This window comes from the organism of the source record quoted next, unplaced genomic scaffold, assembly GCF_019419815.1.
Source record: "Pyrus x bretschneideri cultivar Hongxiangsu unplaced genomic scaffold, Pyrus_bretschneideri_v1 Contig12, whole genome shotgun sequence".
NCBI classification, from domain to species: domain Eukaryota; kingdom Viridiplantae; phylum Streptophyta; class Magnoliopsida; order Rosales; family Rosaceae; genus Pyrus; species Pyrus x bretschneideri.
The window spans coordinates 2,259,191-2,282,776 of NW_025999413.1; the positions used below are offsets into that span (position 1 = coordinate 2,259,191).

At 37.4% G+C, this 23,586-nt stretch overlaps 4 protein-coding genes and 3 non-coding genes across 7 annotated transcripts; 4 read left to right on the forward strand and 3 right to left on the reverse strand.

Annotated features, from left to right (window-relative positions):
- Positions 1–543: 543 nt before the first annotated feature.
- LOC125474347 (probable prolyl 4-hydroxylase 7) lies at positions 544–3,393 on the reverse strand. The gene is given in 9 exon segments (XM_048577909.1): positions 544–1,180; positions 1,394–1,454; positions 1,547–1,722; positions 1,820–1,877; positions 2,563–2,635; positions 2,637–2,668; positions 2,804–2,861; positions 2,988–3,074; positions 3,171–3,393. Coding segments are annotated over 9 exon segments (960 nt in total). The 5' UTR covers positions 3,275–3,393; the 3' UTR covers positions 544–869.
- Positions 3,394–5,255: 1,862 nt separating this feature from the next.
- LOC103928481 (glycerol-3-phosphate acyltransferase RAM2-like) lies at positions 5,256–7,388 on the reverse strand. The gene is given in 2 exon segments (XM_009337528.3): positions 5,256–6,635; positions 6,637–7,388. Coding segments are annotated over 2 exon segments (1,548 nt in total). The 5' UTR covers positions 7,072–7,388; the 3' UTR covers positions 5,256–5,522.
- Positions 7,389–12,588: 5,200 nt separating this feature from the next.
- Positions 12,589–17,032, reverse strand: LOC103928480 (serine/threonine-protein kinase D6PK). Its single transcript, XM_009337527.3, has 2 exons — positions 14,680–17,032; positions 12,589–13,583 (listed from the first exon to the last, which is right to left on the reverse strand). Exons 1-2 carry the CDS (start codon positions 15,351–15,353, stop codon positions 12,710–12,712), a joined length of 1,548 nt encoding a protein of 515 aa, XP_009335802.2. The 5' UTR covers positions 15,354–17,032; the 3' UTR covers positions 12,589–12,709.
- Positions 17,033–17,164: 132 nt separating this feature from the next.
- On the forward strand, positions 17,165–18,442 carry LOC125474349 (thaumatin-like protein). The gene is made up of 2 exons (XM_048577910.1): positions 17,165–17,383; positions 17,612–18,442. The coding sequence occupies exons 1-2, from the start codon at positions 17,320–17,322 to the stop codon at positions 18,328–18,330; spliced, it is 783 nt and encodes a 260-aa protein (XP_048433867.1). The 5' UTR covers positions 17,165–17,319; the 3' UTR covers positions 18,331–18,442.
- A 2,287-nt stretch (positions 18,443–20,729) lies between these two features.
- Positions 20,730–20,815, forward strand: LOC125474573. Its single transcript, XR_007256043.1, has one exon. It is a non-coding gene; the product is annotated as a small nucleolar RNA Z199 (small nucleolar RNA).
- Positions 20,816–21,057: 242 nt separating this feature from the next.
- Positions 21,058–21,170, forward strand: LOC125474582. Its single transcript, XR_007256052.1, has one exon. It is a non-coding gene; the product is annotated as a small nucleolar RNA R64/Z200 family (small nucleolar RNA).
- Positions 21,171–21,258: 88 nt separating this feature from the next.
- Positions 21,259–21,384, forward strand: LOC125474565. Its single transcript, XR_007256035.1, has one exon. It is a non-coding gene; the product is annotated as a small nucleolar RNA SNORD14 (small nucleolar RNA).
- Positions 21,385–23,586: the final 2,202 nt, after the last annotated feature.

The window sequence follows — 23,586 nt, forward strand, 5'->3', positions numbered from 1 at the left end:
ATGCAAGAATTTTTGCATCCTCCGCTGCAGTCCAGAGGCCTCGCTTCACGTTCGATTTATCGCAGCAAGGCGGCCTTCCCATTGAGAGAGAGAGAGAGAGAGAGAGAGAGAGAGAGAGAATAATTATGTAATGGTGATGCAAGTTCCAAGCTTTGCAAGTGCAATTTAAAAAGAGGAAAGAAATTAGCAAAGAGAAGAAGGCAAGGAATGCATGCTAATAGGCTCTCAATTAACCAGAATTGCATCAACATTTTCATCTCTTAGAAGAGAAATTTTTTAGTATGCTAAGAATACGGTCTGGTACACGAAGTGTCATATTACAATTGGTTGAATTCTTTATTTTAAGTTTCTAACCAATTATATTATTACACTTGGTGTACCGAACAGTATTTCCGTCACATTGAAAAATCTCTTTTTGAAAACGGATTAACATCACATCACAAACCAACCTATGCGCTCTCTCTCTCTCTCTCACCCAGCTGGTTCAAATTGTATGAATTATTTGGTTAAAGGCACAAGCAGAATAAATAACAATGAAACAACTAGAGGGAACAAGTTGAAAGTTAGCAATTCAGAATTAAACAGTTGGACATAAGCTTTTACAGCTCGTGATGCTTCAACGGATAAGGGATAACCGTTAAAGACTCCCAAAATGTCCTTAACGTAAAAGGTGAACAGTACCATAAGTGTTTCGTTAAGACTCCCAAATTAAAATTTTCATCTTTGTAATAGTAAACTGCGCAACAAATGAATAATGTTCTAAAGTTTCAATCTGGGCACAGCAGCTCCGAACATATATCTCACTATGGCAGAGCTCAATGTTATGTACACCTAAGCATTTAACCACGCTCTGTAAATATTGACCTCCCCTAGGACGAACACGCCTCGCAACTCTTCCTGCAATATCCAGGAAGGCCCTGTGTGCCTATCATATAAGTCGGGTTCTTTTGACATTCACCGGCTTTAGCCCACAGGGGGCAGTTATCATTCTCGTCTGAACAATCCTTGCCAGTTGCAGACTTTAATAGCGACTTCTCGAAAGATCTCACATGAATCCACTTGGTTGCAGACCATTTCTCGCCCTCAATGACAGGGCAACTCCCGTGCAAGCTGTTTGGATCGATGGTTGCATTGGGATGGAGACTGAAGAACATCAGGGCATCACCCTTGTACGGTTTCACTGTAAGGATACATAGACATAGTAAATAAGTGGCTACAACACAGATAGAACAGTATAATTCACTACCCCCTCCCGCACTGTACATGGGACATGAAATGGTTAAATTGTAAGTATTGACATACCCCCATACCCACTTGTGAATCAGTTAAAAGAGAATTAAGCAGAAAATTTCAAATACATTCAGTTTACATGACCATATCATAATGTGATTACCTGAATAGCCGTCTCTAGCACAATCAGAAGCGTCATCATCCTTAATTTGAGACAGTTTCCCCTGTCAACGCATAAGAAGAATGAAATTCAAGAGGTAAGGAAGGAGAAAGGAAAGGAGGGCAAACTAATTCAGTCTTGCAAGTAACCAATTACCTCCGAATTAGGAAAGACTGTTTCCCCACCCTTTTCAACATTAGAGAGATACATCAATACGGTGGCAATACGGTGGCCACCCAATTGTTGGTTAGCCTTGTCATGAAAATAATCAAAATGCGGTTCGTACTTTTGACCGTGTTCATAGTGCAGTATCTGAATGGACTCCCCATTTTCTGATTAGAAAAGAAAAGGAAGTTCAAGAAAGATGAAATAAGGCACTTTCTTAATAGTCCAATAAACTGTAAATCAAAAGCGCACGAGAAATTTTACCAACTGGAAGAAAGGTCCATGCAGCAATCCTGGCTTCAATGTTAGCAACTACTTCATCCTAAGGTGAAACATAGGACACCAAGTAAACCGTCTGAATTCAAAAGTCAGAGAAAGCGAGACACTATAGGAACGGAACATGGTTTGCATTTTCTAATAAATGCAAAAAAAACCCATCCCAGTGGCTACGTTTACCACATAAGCTTTTGCACATGATGGGATTATCATCTAACGTAGAAGCGTAATGGGTTTGAATCTCAGGGCATAGTAAGACAGGATTAATACTTGACAGCTAAACAAAAATAGAAACTTCTCTTCTTCCGAACACAAATATACGAAGGTTTGGATCAATGATAACATTCAGACTTTTTTGATATGAAAAGTCTACAGCTTAAGTTTATTTAAATAAGATGCAAGAAGATGATCGTGTTAACGCATACACTTGCTCTGAGTTCAATTGTCTATCAACGACCGAGGAAAAAAACATAACTATTAACCCAATGAATGTTAGACGTTTCAGTTCTAATTCCACAAATTGGACAACACCAAATGCAAGTTAACCATTCCGCTGAACAAGTAGGTTCAAAGGTACATTGAATTATAAAGAGTGAAGGAAAATAGAAACACACCACATTAGACCGAAACCATTGTGGCATTAATGAAGTAATTCAAAATCATTCGACGAAGTAAAATGACTAATTCAAGAAAGCAGAGAGATTGACAAAAAAACAGAGGACTTCACAAACCTGAGCTTTCAGAAGGAACATTCCGGAGCTCGTCCGGACTTCACTCTCTATACTCTTACCAGACTCGTTATCAGGCCACCATAGACTTTTCTAGCTTATCCTTCGCCTACTCCGCGAAATTCACACAAACCAAAATTCAAATTATAACCAAATTAATACTGATTAGAGACTCTAATTAGTGAATTCTAGATGGACTAAAAACACAAAATTCAATGAAAATATAGGAAACAAAATCATTTACTATTTCAATTAGATGATCACATTCCTCCTCAGAAAGAAAACCCTTATACAAAAACGCCCTGCAGATTGTCGATCACACGTAAAATTAAGGGAAAAAAAACAATAAAATTAATGAAACAATAATAAAAAGATAAATTCAGCAGAAATTATTAGAAATGCAATTGAGAGAAAAATAAAAAACCCACCTTGGACGCCATGAGAGCTGACTGACACGAGTCGGATCGAAGGTAGCAGATGAAGCTCCCCTTCTCAATCTGATCACCGATCCCTCCCTGAAAATTCACACAATTTCCAAACAAAAATTAATTCAACGAAACTACGAAAATGTACACCAAAAAATACGTAGAGAGTGAGAGGGATCGGAATACGTTTTCTCGTCGAGCGATCCCGGGACGCGGGTTCTGGAATGGGCGAGGTGAGGGAAAATGCAGAGGAAACAGAGAGAAAGTGCTAGAGAATATCCACGATCCATGAGAAAATCTAGGGTTTTGGTAAAGTTCTGTAAGAAATGTTACAGAATCGGAGGGAGACGAAGATGGAAGACTTTGTCCCTTCGTTGGGGTTTATGCTGAAAATGTACTAAATTGGTGGGTTGTTTGGCAAATTAAATAGTTTTCTTGCAAAAAGTTAATTAATTAATTCGACTTTTTAGCTTTTTCTTCGGTTGGGACAAATAAAATGGGCGCCCACTGCACCGTTTTGGTCCGGTTTTGTTTCTGTTGTCTGGAGTCAAAGCCCCCAATTGTTATTTTCTGGAAGGTTCCGTGAGTTTGAGGTAATGTAGGGTTGTACAAAGTCAAAAGGCTAGTCCAAAGAAAGAAAAACAAATAAAGGGTCCCTAGAGAAATTTCGGTAGAATTGTTTGATTGGATAGCTCTCACATATAGTAGATCAGTATAGTGTTGGATCAAACCCATGTTTTACAGCAATGTTGCATCGTCTTACTCATCAGGGTCTGAAACTTATCATGACACCAAGGTATAGGTCGTCTGCTTTAACGCCGTATGTTTTCGGGTTCATAACTAGTTGATTCGGCAGGTTAGTTTATTCATGTTCTTTATCGGATTTGAATTTTTATGGTCATCGTCCTGCTGTTTAATCGACCAACACTCTTTATAAGTTATGAGTTAGGCATAGTTAGGTAGTACAACTAAGTCAACTTCTCATTCATCCCAAACTCTTAATTATACTTAAAAAAAAGGGTTTTTTGAAATGAGTCCAAAGTAACTAAAAATTGGACCTATTTCAAAAGTCAAAAGTCACTAAAAATTAGACCTATTTCAAAAGGTAGTCTATAAAATTGGACCTATTTCAAAATTTTCCTAAAAAAAATGACCCACGCGGAACTCTCGATTCCATTGGTCGTATGAAATATCCAAATATTATGCAGCCCTCATCTTGGGTCTCAACGGCAATTTTATAACAAATATCTGGGCTTGCATTGTGCAACACAATGTTAAATATTGGGCCTAGAAATATTGTGGGAATTCCAACTCCCAGGGACATATTTTGCTCCTACCCAACCTCTTTATTGTTGGCCAGTTTATATTGACTGTCGGCCACACTTTTAACTTACGTATGTTTCGAAGATAAAAAATACTACTCTTATCATATTTGTACAATTATTTTTATTATATTTCTCATAAAGATGAGATTTTATGTGTTGGTGGACTCTATCTCTATAAGAAATATAATACAAATGATGGTACAAATATGTAGTAAGTGTAACATTACTCTTTAAAGATTGATTAATTTCCTGAGACTATTTTGTCTGAACTTGATGAGTTTTTAAGCACATTCTAAATGGAGATGTCAAATGTCAAACATCAAATTTAAATTTAATAGCTTATGTGGCAATTTAGTATTTTGCAAAACTTCTTACTCCATCGATATATCAGAATGTTTCATTTTATATTATTTTCCTTATTTATTAAGGAAAGTGGAAAGTAATAATTTCAAAGAAACCAAAAAGGTTGTATTTATTGTGGACCCTATCTTAATCAAATTAAAAATGTTTAGGAGCACCTGCTTCATTTAAGTCAGAATTTGGCTCATCGGTTGGAGCCACTTTTGCTATTAAAAATATTTGTTTTTGTCCAACTGACATTTTTTTACATCTCCTTAATTTGGAGATTCTCTAGGGATATTTTCTGGCTCTAGGTTTTTTATCAGTTAACCTTTAAATGCGTTCCTAACTAACGCGATATAACAAAACTCTTTGGTTTTAATCAGCATTTGAATTTGTGATATCTTTTTGACAAACCATGATAAAGTTCACAAACAAATGCAATAGCGACATTTGTATTGTCTTGCACGAAACCTCTAAATCAAGGCGAAAATACCAATCAAAGGAAAAATATTAGTTAACGGGGCAATTAGCCTTTGGCTAATCAAAATTAACTCCCAATTGAAAACCTCTAAATCTAGGTGAAAGTACCAAACCAAAGGAAAAATACATTTAAACTACTACAATATATTAATTAATTAATTGCCATGCATGAGAAATTTTTTAGTGTGTCAAGACCACGATTCGATACACTTAATATCATAATCTGACTGTGTTTTTGGCACGCAGAAAAATATGTCGCCATGCATTACCATGCATACGTTGTTATCCAATATGCATGTGATTATCTGAGATTAACTTTATGAGAAGGAACAAAAACAGAACACACACGCTAATTTATATATAATTTCTGTTTTAATTAATCACGTTATGGCTAGCAGCCCATAATTTTCTCGGCTGCAGCCGCGCGCTTAGACTTTTCCTCGATGATGCCGTCATTCCCCGCCAAAGCCCGGTACTTGTCCTTCCGCGTGAAGGTGGTGCACTCATACGACAGGCTCGCCGCGATGTTCCTCTGTATGTAATTCGCCACGTCGTGGCTCGACTTTCCGGCTCCACAAGTCAGCTCGTACGGCAGCTTGTTTAAAAACGTGACTTCGTACGCCGGGCTAGGGTTCATGAAGAAGTAGAACGGGTCCATCCCCTTCCACCCTCGGGCCGTCGTCCCGTGGAACATGCTCATGCGGTTCGACATGGCTATGGGGATGAGCTCGTTGGTCAGCTCTGCAAACAGGGCCGAGAATCGGAGCAAAAATGGTTCTCGGCACGTTGTTCCCTCGGGGCATATGACGAGGTCGCCTTGTTCTAAGAGGTCTTTAATCTGGTTCGCGTCCTTGACCCGGTTCCGTGTGAGTCGGACGGTTTTAATTGGCGAGATGAGTTCGGAGAGGCGGGAGATAGAGTAGGTCACGGCCGGGATGGGCCGGCCCAGAGCGATTGAGAGAAAAATCGGGTCGAGGAGAGTGCGGTGTGAGCAAATGAAAAGGACTCCGGTGCGGCCCGTTGATTTCTTGGCGGGAGGCGGTGGGGTTCCTTTGATGTACACCCGTACGCCCAACGCCCAAAACGCGTAGTATACGACGGGCATAGGAAGCAGTGAGCCAGCTGCTATTCTCAAGCAAGCTAAAGGAAAACCGACCGGGATCCAAAGAATTATGAGCAAAGCCAAAAGCGGCGATGGCTTCTGAACCAGCCTTCCGTCGTGAAATACTATCGGTTTTGGCAACTTGTCGAGGCTCACTGCCTCGACTTCCGGCGTAGCAGGAACTACATAGCTTTCCTTGCATAACTTCATGAATGGGTAGTCCGTTTCACGATCGCCAAGCCCGACATCAGGAGCTGATGAAGGCTCAGTGCCGAACGCTTTGTTAAGTGCGTTGGCCTTGCCTCCGTCGACCAGAACCCCAGGACTGAGGACCCAACCTGTGGCTCTGCTTTTGTAGGTGGCGATCTCAGTCCCAAGAACCATGTCAGCGCCCAAAAACTGCCTTCAAAAACGGCTCCACCATTATCCTCGGGTTTGCTGTCAGAACGCAGCGTTTCCCACACGAAGAAAAGACTCTCCACGTCTCGGGGTGCAAGTCGGCAGAATAGAACTTGGGGAGGATCGCACGCGCCACAGATTCTATGTCGGAGACTCTCATGCCGGCGAAAGTGGCGAAAACCATGACACGAATGCCGGCTGACTCCGAGACAAAGTAGTACAGCAGACCAATGAGTGGAGACGCCAGTAGTAAAAACAGAAGCCTTAGTATGCCGCCGGCCTCGAAGGCGACGAGGGCAAAGTAAGGGAAGGAGCTCCGTCCTCTTAGCAAAGTGCCGTCCATGTCCGCCACGACGGTGTGTTTTTCACGACCGATTGAAGGGCAGCGGTAGATTGCCGGGAAGGTAGGAAGAGAACCTTCCTTCATACCGGTGGCCATGGAGGGGATCGAAAGCTTTGTAAATTATATCAACTTGGCTATGGCGAAATTGTTGGTACTAATATTTTTTTTTCCTAGTGTTAATTTGTTATTAGCACCTGCCTAATAGGGTTTGTTTGTGGATATATATATATATATATAGAGAGAGAGAGAGAGAGAGAGAGAGAGAGAAATAGGGTGGTTGCTTGAATGTTTTGGCTTATGTGACCAATGACAGTGTCGCTAAGAGTTCCTAAGACAAGGGAGAATGGTGACACCATCATTGGACTCATCACCCATTTGTCTTTGTGTTAGTTGCTTTGTGTATTAGGCTTAAATGCTTAATAATGAACGAGAGAAAGAAAGATGCTAATTATTGTACCAGGGCTTAATATTATGGGTCAAATTACGGGCTTCGAAACGTTACATTATCAGGTTGCATTACTTAATACTAACATGTTTATATTATAACATGAATTAGGTATAATATTAATAAAAAATATAAATGCAGTATCATCGTGTTATCATATATGTGAACAGACTATATCACGTCGGAATTTGATTTACTACCAAAATGAATTGATTTTCTAGTCATGATATTGAGTTGTTAGCCATACATGACTTAAATGACGTAGACGTTGATCTTTATTACATTTTTTTATGTTTTTATTGCGTTCTAACGAAAGAACTTGAAAATTTAAAACGAGCACCTTCGTACGTCCCGCCGATGGGCTGTCGTGTCGTGGCTTCGTACATGTACCTATTCACACGATCATGGAAAGTTGTTGCAAGATATTTGTTTTCCTCGGCCCACCGGTGGCCCAATAACCATAACCTAAATCATTGACTTTTCAAACCTGTCACTGATAATATGGGGATAGCAAGTGTCGGGAGTAGTTGGGAGTTACATGACTTGTAACGCATTCTATTAGCTAGAGGTTGACCCTGTCGGGCCGAATATTAGACTCTTATTTCATACTGTTAGGTTTGAGTTTGATTTATAGTGCTAATGAATCATACACGACGGTAATTAGAAGAAATTGAAATGTCTTTGTAAGTTTTTTCGGCTCTTTAAAGATAGACTATCGTAACTTCTCCAATAGCTGATCCTTTAAAAATAGAATTATGTAATGGTTATTTAGAACGCGTTTAATATAAAATGGATAGTATGAAAATTATATACAAAATTTATGGTGTAAGACTATTGTCCCTGTTGTGTCTCGAAATACTGCCTTAATGAATAAAGTCTTTATCTTCAACTTACTACTTTCATATTCAAACTCTTCTTTTCTTTTTCTTTTTTTTTTAAATTTAAATTAGAATAATAAGATCGCTTTATTCTAATAGAAAGTTATATTTTTAGGTTTCACTAATATTTAAATACTTCATCTTATTATATTTTTTTAACATAAAAGGTATCCCGCTGCACATTGAAGCCAGATTAAATCCTCCTCCCCCATGCAGTCTAACTCACATGAGGCAACAATGTGTTTCAGCCTCGAAATGAAACAGGACGCCAAAATAAAGTCGGTAATCTCAAAAAATACACTAATAAGAGTTCAAACTCAAATTAAAGATTCCAAATCTTTGATCGTTTTTACTAGACCAACTCTTTAAGATTATCCTATCAAATATTGTTGGTGGGAAAGAAGACTGAAAATAATGATTTGTTGTGTTAAGTTGGAGTAGAGTATGAGCAAAGGCTAATAAATGTAATTCGTGAAGAATTGAGCTCATGGATTGGGTGGTTTGGTTCGTTTCAATACCGCCGACTAGTCTAACTTTGAATGATGACCGTAAAATGTTTTATGACTTTCAAACATGTCATTTGATGATACAGAGGAGAGGTGAAGGTTCCATAACTGTTTTTCTTGTTTGTTTATGGGAAAGATAGAGGAAAGAGGGGAGTTTACTAATTAATTAAGCTATAATTGTAAGTTTCGTGCGAAGATAATTGAACTTAAAATTATAGTAAAAGTGATACTTTTAGGGTATATAGATTTTTGCCCATCATTTTTAGACTCTTGCCTAATTTTAGTAATGGTCATTGAAGTGAATAAATAAAACAAAAACAATGAAAAGATCAACGAGAGGTATAAAAAAATAAAAAAAAATAATGTGTGTTTATCATTTCTCGATTTTTATTACATTATAAAGGACTTTTGTTATTCATAAACAAAGATGCAACGACATTCAATATGTAATGTTTATACATGCTGTGTTGCTTGTGTGTATTGCGCGTTAGTGGGAGATTACCAAAAGTTTAGGAGAAGAGGAGGCTACCCCTGTCTTAGGGTCAAGGTATATCACAAGCCTCTTTGTGGGCTACAGAGGGGGGCTCAATCCTTTTTTATTGTTTTTACAGAAAACCCACCAAGTGAGATTGCTTGTAGCGAGACTCGAACTTATATCTTAGTTTATTAAAAAGAACGATCTTACCAACTCAATCAACTCTTATTGCTAAGAAAATAGAAATTCAAAGTAACAACCGAGCCTTGTATATTTAATTGGGCTTCAAAGGAGACGTGAGGCCACAACCAAGAATGCTAAAGGGGTAAAAGTACATGTTGTTGGTAAATCATTGAGCTGAATTTGGATTGGTTTATCGCAACATTGTTCGGATACTTTTGGTGAGGATTATGGGATCCGTAAATTATGTCTGTTCATTATACATTGTGCGGTTAGTTTTTGTTAAGTACTGTTTGGGTTTAATTTTACATAAAAATATTTAAAATAATTTATAACCACACGATGTACGATGAACGAACATGATTGACGAATTCCCGGAATCCTCCCAAAGAGGACCCGGATTCCTCCTTTTGCATTCACGTTTTAATCTTCGCTCTTGTATATAAAAATCAGAGTAATTAAACATATACATCGTATTGTAAAATAAAACTTTGTATACACATTTCTTCGTTTTTTTTTTTTGGTAAACGATAAATTTTAGGGTTCTTTAGAAAAAGGCCCTTGAAACTCTTATTTTCCAAGTAAAAACCCACATAATATTAAACTTCCAAATAAAACCCAAATTTCAAATAGAGTACCATGTAGACAAATATGTAACCAATTATCATCACATATTTACAACTTATGCCACAAAACTCTAGTTATGTCAATAAATATTATTACCCACCCTAATTATGATTAGCAATTAACCCCATATGAAAATTTTACCTTTCTTGTATGATAAATATTAGGAATATACATATATATATATATATATATAAATTTAGCTATGTTGATAAACAATTTATGGGCACATTTTTCGTTTGGAAAGAAAAATCCTTTGTACAATCAGTTATTTTGCATCAAATAATAATATTGTTTTATAAAACAACAAAAAACCAATTAATATTCGTTTATGTTGTAGGTAAATTATTTTACCTAGATTATTACATACATTAGGCATTTTTTGTTTGTTATCATATATGCTTGTTAAAAATAATTTATCTATATTTATATTTAAAATATAAGTAAATTAATTTTGAATCAAATAGTATTTATTTTGTAGGTAAATTAAAATAGTAGTTCCATTATTTTGGGAAAGTTAAACAGTGCATAAATAATTTCGTAAAAATTAAACCAAGACAAATTATCTCCATTAAAATAAAACAGTACATATTCGACAAAAACAAAAATAAATAAATAAATAAAATAAAATAAAATAGTAGATACATTATTTTCTTATAAGATTAAACAATAGGTAAATTATATTGTAGGTACATTATGTTTGTAATATAAAAAAAGAATTGAAGTTCATAAACAAAAAGCAATAGATATATTAATTTTTAATCAAATTTCCTTTATTTGTTGGTGAATTATTTTCATGCATTATTATATATATTGGGCATATTTTACTACTAATATATATGTGTGGAAAAATTTACCTATATTATCATATAAAATATAGATAAATTTATTTTGAATCAAATAACATTTTTTATTCTATAATTAATTTAAATTTTTTTTTTGAGTTGAAATGATAGCGACTTTATTAATGTCAAGAAGACGACATACAATAATGCAAGAGTTGAAATGATAGCGACTTCATTAATACATTTCTTTTTATTAATTTCTCCCTTCAAATATGCATAGAATTAAATGTCTACATCAAAACGGTAATTAGGGGTATTTTAGGTATCTAAAAAATGAAAAATGTGTAAAGGCAAACAAAATTAATGAATTTACTTATGTGGAGCCTAGTCATTGGGTTTTATTCAAATAAAAAGACTATGTCGGGTTTTATGTAAAGAAACTTGAGTTTCAGGGGCTAAAGTCATATTTTCAGTAAATTTTACTACTAGCACACTATACGTGCATAAACAAAGGCCTAATTACACATAAAGCACAAAACAAAAGTTGGACCCCCAATAGAACGACAAAAAGATGCCTAACCCGAGAGTTAAGCCCAAAATTGAAAAACACACAATGAAACTCTAGCCACCTCATTCCTCTACCGCCGAACACGAACCAACCCCTGCATGCGCTAGAGATGAAACCCAACCAAGCCCCGGAAAAAAAAAAAAAAAAAAAAAAAAGAAAAAAGAATAAAAGAAGAAGTAGACTTCGTCGTCCTTAATCAAACATCACAAAGTTCAAATCCGCAGCCATTACCTCCCACAGGCAACAATGCTGAGATCGACACATAAAAAGAAGGTGGTGGTGTGAACACCCGAGCTAAAACTCTAGACACCTTCTGATAAAGCCGTGATACACGGAGGAACGAAACGGTTGCAGATCAAAGCAATTGAGAAATCAAGAGTGAAAATGGTTTGACTAGAGGCATGGAGGTGGAAATACAGCGGGTAAAAAGAAGAAGGGCGATATAAGATATGAAAACATTTCTTCATATTTTAGTGAGTATCCATTTTCACTATTTTTATTTTTTTGTAAAATCATTTTCACTATTTAGGAAAAGGACACTGATAAAGTATGATCTTGAAGAAATGGCTGCACTGGAAAAAAAATAAAAGCAAAGAAGCACATGGAACAATTCAATAAAAAGCAGAATCCAACACTGATAAAAGCAGATTATATAAGAACAAAAGAGATCAAAGTGCCAGGGAGACAAAATCACGGTTCTTTTTTCCTCCCTTTTTTTGTGTTGTCTCGTTCTTAATCTTCTTTTCGAAAAGTGCATTTCCAGCCAAAGTTTCAGACATTTTACATGTCAATTCAGATTCCAGCACCAGTAGATGGAAAGGAACTTACAAGTGAACGAGAATATGGAGTATTTAGTAGGGCTGCCGCACTAAGGCCGTACGTACAAAAGGTAAGGTTCAAGAACAATGTGTGTGACAAAATACATGGGGACGGCTGGTTTTGTGTGAGGGCGAACGAGGCAAATAGTATGTGCCCGATGTTTTTCTCCACCACCAATAGAGTGAGAGAAACTTAATCACCTACAAATGAGATATAACTGTAACTATAACAGTATTCTAAACCAATATAGAGTGTCATGTTTTAACTTTTTCATATGTCAATGCTTGATCCGCTTCATACGCCGCCATCGTGGCACAATTATGCTTTTTAGCATAACCCTCCCTATGCAAGGGGTTGAATGAAACAATTATGTGAAGAAAATATTTCATTGAGAACATGAATAATGTCACAAGAAAAATGCTACATTCCTTTTTTCTCATCCCATCAAAATTCATCAGAAAAATTCAAAATCTAAGTATGGACCCGACGATCGATTCGATTCGGTAGCCACCTTGTTGTTTTGAGGCACCGCAGACTTGAATGTGTGACTTAGAGTCGCAAGATCAAACGGTTTTGGAATCTCCGGCGGGCGCGTGCCGCGGATGAGAGCCCAATTTACGCTTGCAAAGAAGGGGTGCTGTTTAATTTCTGTGGCACCACGTTTAAATCCCAGTCTCTTTTGAGGGTTCTTCACAAGTAAGCCCCGGATCAAATCCTTTGCAGCGAAACTAACGTTGAATCCATCCGGAAACTTGAGAGACTGACCGACCACGTTGAACAATGTCTCCCGGTTTCCATTCCCTTTGAATGGCGTCTTCCCATGCAGCAGCTCGTACAAGAAGATACCGAAAGTCCACCAATCAACCGCGCTACCATGACCGTCACCTCTGATTATCTCTGGAGCTAAATACTCGTGTGTCCCAACGAATGACATAGAGCGCGCACTCGTTGGCTCAGCAATAAGTACAGGCAACGAATCCGAATTTCCAAAACCTACTCTTTCGGTTTTCTCCTTGGTTGATTTGGAGCTAAGAAACCGAGGCTTAAAGCAAGAGGGTTGCAAACAAGCCGGCTGAACACAAACCGGCAATTTGCACGAGGGATCAATGCATGCTGGCTGAATGCAGTACGCAGATATTCTGCAAGATGGATCGTCGCTGGACTGAACGAGAGTCGGACTCACGTAACATCTCAACGATAAATCGAAGTCGGAAAGCATGATATGGCCGTCCTCCCTCACTAGTACGTTTTCGGGTTTTAAGTCCCTGTACACCACGCCCATCATGTGGAGATACTCGAGGGCAAGAAGCACTTCTGAAGCATAAAACCTGCAAAACAAAATGCAATTTGATTTGATCAAATGTTTTTACTGTTTGATCGAGAAGTTAGCACCAAAATTAACCGGAATTGGTTATCAAGTCATTGGTGGTGGTAGATAATCTTTCAAGCATTACACTGAAAGAGATTTACATAAACCGGATACTTCACTATGAATGTAATCAATACACACTGACATGTAAGAACATTAAAACACATGACATTGATCACGGCTACATGGCTATCGAGCCGACGGTTTTGGGATCTAGGTCCAAGCACATAAAAGGGTGTTGTGGCTATGAACATAAAAAAGATTGTTGAAAAGTGAAACAACTCGTAAGCTTGCTATACCCATAAAAGCTTCAAAAGTCAATGAAATTTCTAAACATTTTGATTGCAAAACCATTTGGAAGGACAGAGCTTTTTCCCAGTGTCAAGAGTACAAGAGTTAAACTAAAAATAAATCACTTTTAAGTATAATAGTTTTTTTTGTCTGAAAAGGGACTGACGGTGGTTTCGCCACCGTAGTCTATCTTTTCCAAGGTCAAAAGGTTCTTAGAGACTAGCATTCCAACCTCCTACTAACCTGACCACCAAGCTTCTTTCTTTTGATCATCATCGTGACAATCACACATAAATGGAATTGAATTCAGAACATGTTGAGTGGAATATTGGTTTGAAATTAGTCCTCAACATCTAGGCCAACACATGGTTAGTTTGATATTGATGTGCTGAGAAAATAATCACTTTATTTGTTGCGTAAGATTGAAAATTTTTTGGTCTAAATCATGTTAATAAATTAGCTGTGAAAAAAAAAACAGTTAAGCCTAATCAAAATTTAAAATTTTTATTTTAATCACAAAAAAATTAAAATACCAAACAGGCATTAAAAATTTTTCATTTACAAGACGATATTATAAACCATTATAATTTACAGAAAAAATAAACGTGTAACGACGAAAATACTGTCTTGACCAAAAAATTACAACGTCCTTAATATCATCAGACCTACATAATATGTTGCAAATTATGGGACAACAAGATAAACACACACCGAGAGAAAGTACAAGGACAAAAGGGTAAATATCAACAGCAATCGACACTAACCTCGCTGCTTGTTCTGTAAAATGCTTCCCGGGCTGGCGCTGCCGCAGCGTATGCAGATCGCCGCCGCAGCAAAACTCCATTAACAAGCAAGAAAACTTCTCTGTCTCGAAATTCGAATAGAGGGTCGGAAGAAACGGGTGGTCCAGCAACCCCAATATGTCTCTTTCCGTCTGAGCTCTGATCAGCTTCTTCCTTCCCGCCAACATTCCTCTGTCCATTACTTTCATGGCGAAGAAGCAACCCATCCCTCTCAGCTCCGCCAAGTAGACGCTTCCGATGTCGCCGCAGCCGAGCTTCTTCAGCAGGTGGAAATGGCCGAGTCCCAAGTCTCCGTCTTTGGATTTCACTGATTGTATCGCGTCCCACCGCGCGTCGTTGCCTTTGTGCGGCTTCGACGGGCAGAAACTCCGGAAGCTGCTCTCGTTCGGGTCGGACCGGTTGGAATTTCCCAAGTGGGTTAAGCTACTTTTGTAACTTTCGTCTTCGCAATCGGCATTTTCGGCGTTCTTGTTTGCTTCCGGAGTGCCATTACTACTGACCTTGGTGCTGTCGGACCCAGAAACGGTGCTACTACACATGCTGATGCTGAAGCTGTTTTTGAAGCTGAGATCTTGGAGGCTGCTGACGACGGATTCGCCATCGTGGGATTCGGCGGAATGGGGCGGTTTGTCCATGGTTGAGACGTTGCGGATGAGCTGTTCGATGAAATGTCAGAGAGAAAAAACTGGGGTTAAAAATGGGGGTTGGTGGTGGGGTGGGGGATGGATGGGGGTGTGACCGAGGTGGTCAAAGGGAGGACGAGAGAGATGCGGGCGCGAAGAAGGGAGCTGAGCGTAGGGACCCAAAAGAGAGTGTATAAAAACGGTATTCAAATTTGAAATCAGAGTGTGAGTGTGGGAAGAACGGGGTGAGATAACCAATGTCCATTTTCTTACTCTCTGCCCCAGACAACGTTACAGCTTAGAGACAAAACACAACACAGAGGGAGAGAGAGAGAGAGAGAGAGAGAGAGAGAGAGAAGGAAACAGAGAATCCCTGTTTACGAGGACGACAAAAGCCTCTCAGATTTTTCTAATGAAACCAAAAGTGCAAATGTATATTTTACACCTCCTTAGCCAATACCGTTATGGCCTTCCCCCTCTGGTTTGAGTGTACGGTGCCATGTGATAAACCCACATCAGGTCTCAAGTTTGGGTCGGTGGGGTGTTCGTGATTAACTTGAAATATCGTCGCGGTGACATTCTGGTGTATAGAAGTTTATCTCGTGTCGGATTATGAACAGTTTCAGTGTACTGTATCCAGAAGTGAGTAGATGGTGAATAGCAGATTTGCAAAGTGCAATTGATGCAGAGGATGCAGTGTGGATACCATTGGATATTCTTGACAGCTAAATGTGGCAGGAGAAGGAGAAGGTAAGGTAAACCACCCTGGACAATAATTACTTTTCCATGTATGTGAAAAGATTTTACTAAAAAGAGGCAATTTTTTATTTTTTAAATTTGTAAAACACATTTGCAGAGACCAGAATAAGAAAGGAACTCATTATTTATTAATTTGTTCTAAAAAGGGCAAGAAATATCACCATTGTTATAACAAATAGGATGGTGTTATTCACACACTCATTTTAACCTCTTACACACCACTCTTAATTTTCAGCTGCGAATCAAATGAATTGATCGAAGAATGAAGATTAGCAAGAAATATGTAAGAAGTAAAAATAAGTGTGTAAATAGCATTACTATAACAAATATTATTTGGACTTTGGAAAGAATAAACAATGCACAAAAACTGAGAGGGTCAGGTCAGAATCCTGGGGTTGAATTTCTTGGTTACCACATTAATTGCACTGATGATTATCTGAGAGTTTTTGTATTATTTCAATTTTGAAAAGAAAATAAGTTTATATTACACAAATCAGTCATCATCATTGTCCAACTGTTGTAAAGCTTTTGCCTTTTTCCTTTCTAAATAAAGCAAAGAAACTAAAGTGCAATAGGATGTATATTTTTTTTTATCTATCTCGCTTTTCATGTGTCATATCACATAAAGAGATATAGGAGGAACAAAGACAAAGTGATATACATTCGGGTGTATATTTTTTTGTGCCTATCTTTCTCCTCATGTGCCGTATCACATGAAGAGAGATACAAGAGGAACAGAGACAATGTGATATACACTTGATTGTACCTAGAAATTTTTGCTTTGAAATGAGAGAACTTATGGTGCAACGGATGTATATCATCGTGTGACTATCTCTTTCATTTGATGATAAACACAAAATATACAACCGGATTCACCGAATAATTTACCCTTTCAAAGAGTGACCTTAAAGTTGGCACTACTGACAATTACCGCTCATCCTATGTTTTACATGTGACCTATATTTGGTGATTTTTCTCTGCAAAAGTAATTAGACATCGTATTGATTCTCATCATTTGTCAACAGAGGTCAATGTCCAAATGACAATTTAAGAACGTTGCTTAAAGGGCAACATTACTATAATCTTGTATTGATTATCTACAAAGATTGTCCCACATCAAACCTTGAAGTGCAATCCAAGAAGAAGCACCATTTAACTTTACCTATATATGTAGCTCCTAAGCAACATTGCATTCCACCTGAATATATGCATCCAAACCATGAAGTCGCCTGACTTTGTTGCTGCTTTCCTTCTGTTCCTAGTGTGGACTTTCATCTTTTTTGGTAATTTCATAGAAACAAACATGTTCGTTTAACAGTTTTGTTTGTCAAGGTAGTGATTTTCACACTCCCGTTTCTCTCGGTATGTACTCCTCCCAAGGGAAACAATGTTTGGGGGGGAGGAAATGTGAAAATCGGTTTCCTTTGTTAAAGCAGATTCATATTTTGCAGTGTCTAAACTGTTCTTGAACTTTATTGTTACTAGTTTTGAATCAATATGTTATATTGCAGGTCATGGAAAGGCACAGACAGTTTCGTTTTACATACACAACAAGTGCCCCTTCAACATATGGCCAGCAACTGCCCCCAACGCCGGAAAGGCCGTGATAGCTGATGGTGGCTTCTACCTCCCCGCTGGCAAGACTCAGCGCGTTACTGCCCCGTGGTCATGGAGCGGTCGGATTTGGGCCCGAACAGGATGCGACTTTGCTTCCAAGGGGAAGCCTGCCTGCGAAACAGGAGATTGTGACGGACGATTAGCATGCAATGGGCTAATAGGCAATCCACCAGTGACACTAGTGCAAGTTTCGGTTCAAGGCGACAAAGGCAAGCTGAATTTCTACGATGTGAGCGCGGTTGATGGATACAATCTTCCGGTCGCAGTCTTATCAAACCCACTAAAATCCAATTGCACTATCGAAGGGTGTTTGAAAGATTTGAAAACTCGGTGCCCCAAAGAGCTTAAGGTTTTAAACAAGAAAGGGGAAGTTGTGGCGTGCAAAAGTGCTTGCTTGGCGTTTAATACGGACGCGTATTGTTGCCGGAAAGAGTATGGAACCCCAGAAAAATGCAAGCCGAGTGTGTACTCAAAGTTATTCAAAGATGCTTGCCCTTCGTATTACAGCTATGCTTATGATACACCACCTCCATTGGTGACCTGCAAGGCAAGTAAGTATGTGATCACATTTTGTCCTGCAGGGTGGGGTGCTGCTGGGTATACCTCCATGTAGGTTAAAGACTAGTTTGCCCCATGTTGTGTTACTTTGAAATTTGGGTGTAAAGGCTAATGTACAATTGATAATCAACACCACAAATAATGTCGTTGGAGATTTAACTGTTTCATTTATTTTCGTTGGACGCTCAATTTCTCCAAATTTTAAAGGGAAAAGATCTAGGAGTAGTTTGACAACCGTCCGAACTGTTCAACTCGGTCAACCCAAACCAATTTGAGCAATTTGATTCAAATTTTACGTTAAAGCAATGAAATTTTACACGAACAAACTACTAAAAATTGACTATTTGGAACTGGCTTAAACCGCACTAAACTGTCAATTTTACTTTTATTATTTTCTTAACACTTACATTGGGTCGGTGTGGAAATTCTTGTGAACACGAAAGTTCCTTGAAACAAGAAACAAGAATAACGTGTACAAAATAATGTTTTTGTGTTTAATGATTTTGGGGTTACGATCTCTCTCAAATTTGGTCCTCTGATTCTATCTTCGTAGGGTGTAGGTTTGTGGATGAGTTGTTGATCCAAAGGGCCGTCGGGGCTTGATCTAAGGATGAACAGTTGATGAACGAATGAACACTTTCTTCAAGGGCCGTCGGGGCTTGATCTTGAATAATGGTTGTGTGGATTTCTTCAAGGGCTTTTGGGCTTGATCTTGAAGGTTGATGGATGAGCGGATCTTTAAGGGCCGTTGGGGCTTGATCTAAGGATGAACAGTTGATGAACGGATGAACACTTTCTTCAAGGGCCGTCGGGGCTTGATCTTGAGTTGGTGGGAGTTCTTCAAGGGCTTTTGGGCTTGATCTTGAAGGTTGATGGATGAGCGGATCTTCAAGGGCTGTTGGGGCTTAATCTTGAAGAACGATTGGATGTGTGGATTTGTTGAGGTTGTTGATCCAAATGGCCGTTGGGGGCTTATGCTTAGGATGAACGGATGAACACTTTCTTCAAGGGCCGTCGGGGCTTGATCTTGAATAATGATTGTGTGGATTTCTTCAAGGGCTTTTGGGCTTGATCTTGAAGGTTGATGGATGAGCGGATCTTCAAGGGCTTTTGGGCTTAATCTTGAAGAATGATTGGATGTGTGGATTTGTTTGTGCTGTTGATCCAAAGGGCCGTTGGGGCTTGATCTTAGGATGAACGATGAACACTTTCTTCAAGGGCCGTCGGGGCTTGATTTTGAAAGAGGATTTAACGAAGAACGAAGAGAGCTTTCTTGATCCTTCGCAATTCTTGGGAATTTGGATGGTTGGAAGCTTTGGAGTTTCAAAGCTTCAAGGATTTGGGGAATTCCTCTTCTAATTTTGGAGTAGAGAAATGTATTTGTGAATTCCTTGATGCTTGATACCTTGATGGAGAAGCCTATTTATAGGCTTTGAGAATGAATCACCACCACAAAAATATTTTTTTCCTTTCCAAGCACCATTGCCTAATTTTCCCACTTAATGCAATATTGAAATTGAAGTGGTGTAACTTATGGCCTAATTTCCTACTTAATACCATTTTAAACTTGAAGTGGTCTAACTTATGGCCTAATTTCCCACTTAACACCATTTTAAACTTGAAATGTGTATGCTTTGTCATTGCCCAAATGAGAAAAACTTGCTTTGATCCGTAATGGATTGAAGTGTGCTTGCCTTGTCATTACCCAACATGAGAAGAAAAACTTGTTTTGATCCTCAATGGATTGAAATGTACTTGCCTTGTCATTGCCCAAAATGAGAAGAAAAACTTGTTTAATCCTTCAAGGGTATTTCTTCCTATTTTGTTGAGTCACACGCCATGTGTACAATTTGTACAACACGTGGCGTATGCCATGTATGCCTTGACACGTCAAAACTTTAATGCATTGGTGAACATTTGTTTTACTGAAATTTCGATGTCTACAATTCTTCCTCACCCTTTTTTCTCACAAGCTTAATTAGTTAAATCTCAATAAATCTCAACCATTCCCGCTTAAAGAAAGTATGAATGAGCAAAGCTCTGAGTCAGTATGGGATTTGAGGGTTTAACCGAACCAAACCGGATTGCTCCCGGCCCACCTCTAGGTTAAACTAGCCCAAAAGATAAGTTTTTGGGTTTCATTTGTGGACCTTATACTATGTAGTATAGTGACAGGCGGTTACATTATGAATACGTATTAAGTGAATACAAGGCCCATTTATGTCTCACGGCCCATATCAAAATTTAGGGTTTTTACACCTCAGCCGTCACCTTATAAATATTCTCTCCTAGAGTTTCAAACCGTCGTCTTCTTCCTCTTCTTATCACTCTAGGGTTTCTCTTCAACCTCTGCGCGCGCGCACACGCACACACACTCCCTCCGCCGCCCCCAACCCTTCCTCTGCCGCTCTATCTCTTTACGTCCCGATTTTAGTTTTGTGATGTGGAAATTGCGAATCAGGTGATGAAGAAAATACTGCAACAATATGATGGATACGCTCCGTTTTCCATGATTCCTGTTATTTAAGTCTCTGATGATTTCTTTCCACTCTTCCATTTTTTTTTTTTCATGAATTTCACAAATTTAAAACCTATTTACTTTGCAAAATTAATTTTTCAATTGTGATATGATGATGAACTTATTGGTCCGTGTTTCTGATTTAACCGTGACCGACAACCCTTAACCATCTCTGATCGCTCTTCCAGTTTTACCAATTTCAATTTGTCGTTAAAAATATCCGAAAGTTTTCCAATGTTCTTCATTTTTTTTTTTAAATTTTATTTTCTGCTGTGATGATTTCTGAATTAATTCACATGTCAGACTTCAGAGATTTGTTTTTTCTTTTATTTTTTTAAAATCAATGAGAATGAAAATTGAAATTATCTGGGCAGATCGGATTCACAAAAAAAAATTGTTAATTTTTGTTTTTTGCATTTGTGTTGTGAATTTTTAAATCATAATTTGTATGTATAAATATAAAATTATCGATGATGACAAAATCGAAGGCTTGTTTCTCAAGAACATTCGCAGTGGCCGCCTAAGAGCTTTCGCCTTTCGCCGGGCTTGAGAGCTTATGCTGCTTTTATCCTTCCTTGGATGTCTGAGATTTACTTCCTTGCCATTTGTTTTTGTTCTGTTTGATAACGATTTCATTCTCGTTTTTTATCGTGCCAAATTTGTGAATTTTGACGTCTGCGTTTGCTGTCGGACTTATCATATTCTCGCGACCAACCAATTTCTCTTAGGCATTGCCGTTTTAACACTAATAGCCTTATAAGAATTTATATTTTAATAAACAGTGTTAAGTTATATTTTATAACATTTTCATCAAAGGATTATAGGTCAAATATAGTCATTTGATAAAAAATCATCTCCAGGGTTTGTTTTTGTTCTGTTTGATAACGATTTCATTCTCGTTTTTTATCGTGCCAAATTTGTGAATTTTGACGTCGGCGTTTGCTGTCGGACTTATCATATTCTCGCGACCAACCAATTTCTCTTAGGCAATGCCGTTTTAACACTAATAGCCTTATAAGAAATTATATTTTAATAAACAGTGTTAAGTTATATTTTATAACATTTTCATCAAAGGATTATAGGTCAAATATAGTCATTTGATAAAAAATCATCTCCACCGAGGGGTTTGTTTTTGTTCTGTTTGATAACGATTTCATTCTCGTTTTTTATCGTGCCAAATTTGTGAATTTTGACGTCGGCGTTTGCTGTCGGACTTATCATATTCTCGCGACCAACCAATTTCTCTTAGGCAATGCCGTTTTAACACTAATAGCCTTATAAGAAATTATATTTTAATAAACAGTGTTAAGTTATATTTTATAACATTTTCATCAAAGGATTATAGGTCAAATATAGTCATTTGATAAAAAATCATCTCCAGCGAGGGGTCCAAAGGATCAAATGCTAAACATAATTTATTATTTTAATTAAATTAATATGATTAATTAAATTAAATTATTATATTAAAATAAGATTTTTGGACATATTTTGAGTGCTGTTTATTGCCAAATGAATAAGCTTTTGGATTTCCTTTTATATAATCTCAATAATATTTTTGATAGGATTTTGAATGACATGTGTTGCTAACTTAAATAACTCTTCAGATTTCTTATCTTTATGTAATTTTAATAATTTTTTGAATAGAATTTTAAGTGACACGTGTTGCTAAAGTGAGTAACTTTCTAGATTTCTTATCTTTATTAAGCTTAATAATTTTTCCGATAGGATTTCGAGTGCCACGTGTTGAGATGTAATTGGTTGTGCAAATTTTAGATAAGATTCTTATCTAAGTGGCACTTATTATCTTCAACTTTCAATGTTGTAGGAATGATGTAGGTATTTATAGGAAAAAATTAGAAATTTTCTTTTTAAATTCGTTCAAAAAAAATAATTCAAATTCCATCTGTAACCTGACGGCAGCATGACGTTAGCTAGCCATTTGCATTCAAATGGATTGAGCTGGATGGCTAGTTGGCTGGCTGAAATGGCTAGCCCATTGGCTTGATTTGGGAGTTTAGGCCCGATAGGGCCCATAAGCCCTTAGTTGTAGACGATTTTCGTGTCATTTCGAGCTATTTTTAACCATATAACCTTTTGGTCGGGTCGGTTGAAGATGACCTTATAAATACATTTGGGTAATGCATAAATTTCTCTCAAGAATATATTTGACAAAATTAAGAATATTAAATTCGTATCAAAATTTTTTAAAACAAAATATATAAAAAGAATTGTTATTGGTACTCAAAAATCTCATTCTACACTTTCTATATTTGGAATGAAAAATACATTTGTGAGGAGGGTAGAATGAGATTTTTAAAGTGCCAATAATATTTTCTTATATAAAATATACTAATGTAAAAACAAAAATGCCACGTTGCTTTAACAATTTAATATCTTAGTTTAAAAATAAAAATGATATGAAATATTATTTTTTTTAAATTGAGTGTTGAAGAATGTTGCGGAGAACGGAGAATAATTTATATTGTGTTGGTCATGCCGACGTATACTGATTGGTGACAGATACTAATAGAAAACGTCGCTTATTAATAGAAAACGTCACAAGGCGGTGTACTGATCCTATTTGACTAGTGTGAACCGGTGAAGGTGAATCGGCAAAGAAAAAGAATAGTGGAGGTGATTGATGTGACAATCCAAATTTCTAATTATTACACACTCACTAATTTTTTGATATTCTATGTTTACCTATTAATTAGCATGTAAAATTTTAATAATTATATTGGTCCATTTTGATTGAGGTAAATTAATAAACTGTTTATATAAAATTATATTATT